Here is a 5137-nt window from a genome sequence, read left to right on the forward strand (position 1 = left end):
TAAAGACAAATGACCAAAAATTATTATTATAGATATATTTTTAACGTTTTTTCTTTCGAGCATGTTGCATAAACAGAGAATTCAAGACAGAGTTAACTATACATTCAGTGCAATTTAGTTCTACTCTACTGGGGTTAGAAGCACAATAAAAGCGCACAGAACCAGCGGGCTAGGCAGTCTTAGTTGTTGGGTTCTTCTTAGCGAAATAAGCATCAACAAACGACAACAAAACCGCATTATGAATACTCTCAAAGCAGGATTTCTTTCTATAGGTAGTGATAAAATACGTTGGAGGTTTCTTTCTTTTTTTTTCAGTTTTAATTTTTTTTCTCTTTTTTTTTCCTATAGTAGGATTTTAAAATTTTCTTTTTCAAGGTTATTGCAGGTTCCCTTTAGGTAGTATGTTAAAGATTTATTGTCAGTATTACTATTATTGTTATTATTATTTTCATGATTATGGTGATTTCTGAGCACTAACACTGCTGCAGCTCAGAGGAAGCCGGGCCCAAAAGAACAGAAATCAAACAGCAAAGGCAAGGAAGGCATGGGCCCGAGTGACCATGGGATGGCTAGGTAGGATTTCAGAGGTGACCATAGGCCTCTAGTGACCCCTTAGAAAGGGAGGAGGGAAGAAACTCACATCTCCTTCAGGTTTCCATCAGGTTCCTAGAGAAAGTCAAGGGGGTTTTCTAAGTAGGGAGCCTCAAGGAGGGGGAAGGAATATTCCTTGCTATCTTTTCCTGTTTCTTTAAATTTTTTTTTCATTTATTTTCCTTTCCTTCCTTTTATTACTATTCCTTTCCTTTCCCTTTTTAAAGTAAATCTAGTACACTAATCCTAGAATAAAAGAAAAGCCAGGAGTCCTCTTCTGCATTTTTTGGGGGGTTTCCCTCTAAAATAAATACCAGAGAAACAGGGAAGTGGGAGTATGGTGAGAAGGGGCAGAAAGAGGGGGTAAGAAGGCCAAGTCATAGACCTTAAAATTCAGGAAGGACTCAGAAGGTGGGAGTAGGGACAAATGTGTGTGTTAGGGCAAGGAGTGGGACAGAGTCCAAACTTTTTGCTGCATCTGGATCTCCCCCCTCCAGCCCCCAAACAAATAAAGAGGAGAGGGAGCCAAAGGTAATAAAACCAGAGTTGCAAGTATCTGACAGGTAGTTAGAGTTGTGAGTGTCATTCTATTCTCTATAAAAGCAAATGACAGTCGTAAACTTCTCAATTTATCTGCTACCATAAAATGAAACTTCAAGGGAGTTGCTAAAAGGAGGGAATTTTGCTTTTTCTTTTTCTCTTTTTTGCTTAGTCCTTGTTTTCTTCCTTTTCCTCCTCCTCTTTCTCCTCTTCCTCATTTCCTTCTTCCTCCACCTTCTCCTCATCTCAGGCCCCAGGCAGTTTATCCTTGTTGTTCTCCTTTTTCCACTTCATTCTTCGGTTCTGGAACCAGATCTTAACTTGTCTCTCGGTCAGTCCCAGGGCGTGAGAGACTTCAATCCGCGCTTTCCTGTCAAATAAGGATTAAAGAGAAACTCCTTTTCTAGTTCCAAGGTCTGATACCGGCTGTAAGTTTGCCGACCACTGCGCCGCCCCGAGCTGGACAGAACAGAACCCCAGTCTGGTTATGTCTGGGTGGGGGCTCAGTTTTATTTACCCTGCTACTCTGCCTCTCAAAGCCCCCACTCTGTCTCCTCAGTTCACCTCCCTCCTGAGGAAGAGGATAGTGCAGAAGGCAGGCAAGGGCAAGAAAGTCTGGGGGATTGTTTTGGTTTGGCTTCACCTTGGGAGATGGGGTGAGGGTAGGGGCAAGGACTAGAGGTATGTGGAAACTGGGGGCTTAAAGGGGCCAGGGGAACCCTTCAGAGTCCCCCAGGCCTGCAATCCCAGGAAACTGGCTTTTGCAGCTTTGTTTACAAGTGCAGAATGGCATTTAGTGAGATGGGCTGGGGACAGAATCTGTTTCTAAAAGAAAGGAAAAAAGGCTGGGAGTAAGGGAGAGAGGCTCTGCCCACTGCCCCCTCATTGCCTCTCTTTGCCTAATGCTTTTCCAATAAGGAAAATAATTGATCTCCTGGAATGTATCACTGCTTCGCCTGATTGCTAACTGGAGACAAACAAATAAATCAAAGGCCATCCCTGCCGGAACTTGTCGCTTTATCGCTTCCCCCTGTACTTTGAAATTGGGCTGTGAGGGGCCACCCTTGAAGGGGCTCATGACCTGAGAAGCTCTGTAGGTTTCAAGAAGACCCCATAACTTCTTGATTGGAGGGTAACCTGGCAGGGTCCTCTGGACTTCAGAGCCCCTCAACCTGAATACCCCTCTCCTTTTGAGCACTTTTTCCCCCTTCTCTTTTCCCAGGCTCCCTGTCTTCTCTTCAACTGGGGGAAGTACAAAAAAAAGTTGAGGTAATGGCCCTTGGGTTAGTTCTCTGAAAGGAGGCAGTGGGGACCCCAGAAAGCCAGAGTGTCTATCCTAGGGGTTTTCACACTCTCTGGCTAGGGTCTGGCTAGACCCAAGACAGCTTGGCCACTGTCTTAGACTGCAGACTCTCTGCCTTTGGAGAAACTGGTTATCAGCTCCAAACACTGATAACCTCAGGGTACTCAGGGTACCCTTCCCAGCCACCTCCCCAACTTTGACTTTAGAGATGGAGAGAGGGAAAGACAGAGAGACAGACACAGACAGAAATGGAGGAAATTATTTTTAACCCTTTGTTACCCCACACCACCTTTTCCCCACATTCACCCCAATTTCCAAAACGTCCCAGGCACCCACCTCCCAACAACCTCCAGAAACCCACCCAGGCATGGGGGTGGGGTTGGAGAGACCCCAAAGCCAGGAGGGAAAGCGAGGACAGACAAAAAGGCGAGGGAGGGGGAGAAGACCCCTGAGCGCGGGAGACCAAGGGGGAAAGAGAAAAGGCTTCTCACCGTGGGGTCTCATCCATGGAAACATGAGACTGGGAGACGAGTTTTGATTTAAGTGGCCTTGTCCTTCGCTACTGTTAGTGTTGGCGGAGGATTTACAGTCGGGATATTGCACCACGCTCGCCTCTTGCTGAGCCCCATAAAGGGACTGTCTGGGGAGCGCCTCGTAGCCATAGAATTTGGAGGCGTCTCCGTGGCAGCTAAGTGAGCACGGGTTCTGCTGGTAGCCCGAGTTGGAGATGCCGGAGGTGCCGTGGTGGAAGAAGTCTTGGACGTGGTGCGAGGTGTGCTGGAAGCCGGGCACCGAGCCACCGGGCCGTACACCAGCGCATGGCTCCTGCCCACACTCTGAGGGAACCGGCAGTCCTAATAGGCCGGTTCCAGGGACTCGCCGCCTTTGTATTTGGAGAACAGGGGGTTGACGAAGTAGGAGCTCATGCTGGGTACATGAAAACCCGCGGCCCCCTCCCCTCTGGCTCACGGCTCCCCCGCCCGGTACCCCCAAAACTCCCCTCCCCCCGGGACCGAATCCCAGGTCGCCTGGCGCCCCGGACTGGGCTGGGCTGGGCTGGTGGGCTGGGGGCTGGGCAGGTGGGGGGCGCTTCGGTGCCGAGCTCCCGGGTCTGGGGCGCGGGCGGCGGCGGCGGCGGCGGCGGCGGCTCTCTTCACTGTCGGTAGGTAAAGCTCGCGCTCTCTCACTTAGCTCTTTCCTTTAACAGCCCAGGCGAATTCCTCAGACTCCGGGCGGTGGCGGCGCTTACATGCGATTCGCGTTCATCAATCCAAGACATGAAGACAGGAGAGAGAGAGAGAGAGAGAGAGAGAGAGAGAGAGAGGAAGAAGAGAGGAGAGATGGCGGGAGTTGAGGGGTTCAGGGCTGGGGGTGACCTGAAGGAAGGGGAGGGAGGAGGGGGGAGGGATGGGGGGTGTGGTGTGTGGAGGGGGTGGCCAGCCAGCCCCAGCTAATGGCTGGGGCCAGCTTTTCCAAGGTACGAATTCAGATTTGAAGGTGCCCCCTCCCCCTTCTCTTTCCCTTCTTCTGGGGGTGGGGGCTATACCTTAGCCCTCAGGTCAACTCAGGTTACCTCAACAGGTATAAGAACTGCCCCCTCCCCCAGACCAGTTTTGAATATCAGCAAGCCAGAGCAGAGCCTCTAACCCAAAAGATGGTCTCCTTAGGGGGTCCTTAAGTCTTCTCGGACTTTAAGGAGAAAAAAGATAAACCACATCACAGCCCCCAGGCATAGGACCCTGCAGCCACTGGCCCCTCCCCAGAGTCTGAAGCTGCCCTGTCTTTCTAAGACCCTTAAGACTCTTCTAGAGAAGAACACAAGGGCTGGTTATACCAGGTACCCTATCTGGGCCACACTGTCCCTTCAGACACCAGCACCTACCTGGAGTAGGGAACCCAGGCAATGGCAATAAGCTTGGCTGGGGTCTGAGAGGAAAGCTGTTTATGGGGACTAAGAAAGGAAAGGACAGCTTGTGTGTTCCTGGCTTCTGCCTGGGCTGATCCAGGATGTTTCTTTTCAGGAGACTATTTGTATCGGAGGTAGAGGGGACTGGAGCAGGCCTCTTACTTGTCCCCACATACTCCCACCTCATAGGAAATGCCAGCTCAGTCTGGGTGTGGGGGGGTGCTCCTTGGCTTCTCTGAATCCTTCTCTTCCTCAGGCAAGCTGCCCAGGCCAGGATGTGGATGGGAACTGTCAACAGACACTCTTTAAATATTTACCCACACTTTCTCTGTGTGTGGGGAGGTCACTTCATCCCCAATACTGGGCAAATTGAAGTTAATTCTAATGGATAAAAGAATCTTAATCCATCAGCATCCTTCCCTGGCCCTAAGTGGGTATAGTTATATGGGTCGAACACAGACAGAAAAAGGGAGAAAGTGAGAGAGCCATGTATGTGTGCTATGTGCATATGAATAAAGAAAATGAATAAGAATGTTTTTCCCATTCCTCTCTCTCTCCAGTGTGTGAGGTTGTTACACACAGTGCAACCCTGGGGCACACTATGTATATGAATACACACAGTACATGCTTCCTTCTCATCCCAGGACACATCAAGTGCATGCTCACTGTAAACTAGCATGTACATTCCTGGAAACATCCCTTTCACCTCACAGATACTACACACACGTGCACATTAGGCTCACATGCACATAATGCCTGACTAACACAGATGCATCTTTAGGTCTTTCGCATCATGG

The 5137-nt window shown here is 49.7% G+C and overlaps 1 protein-coding gene across 1 annotated transcript; it reads right to left on the reverse strand.

Annotated features, from left to right (window-relative positions):
• Positions 1-339: 339 nt before the first annotated feature.
• Hoxc8 (homeobox C8) lies at positions 340-3379 on the reverse strand. The gene is given in 4 exon segments (XM_077108526.1): positions 340-1505; positions 1508-1633; positions 2926-3240; positions 3243-3379. Coding segments are annotated over 4 exon segments (765 nt in total). The 5' UTR covers positions 3361-3379; the 3' UTR covers positions 340-1299.
• Between the last annotated feature and the right edge of the window lie 1758 nt (positions 3380-5137).

The sequence above is a fragment of the Callospermophilus lateralis genome, unplaced genomic scaffold (genome assembly GCF_048772815.1).
Source record: "Callospermophilus lateralis isolate mCalLat2 unplaced genomic scaffold, mCalLat2.hap1 Scaffold_86, whole genome shotgun sequence".
Classification (NCBI taxonomy): Eukaryota; Metazoa; Chordata; class Mammalia; order Rodentia; family Sciuridae; genus Callospermophilus; species Callospermophilus lateralis.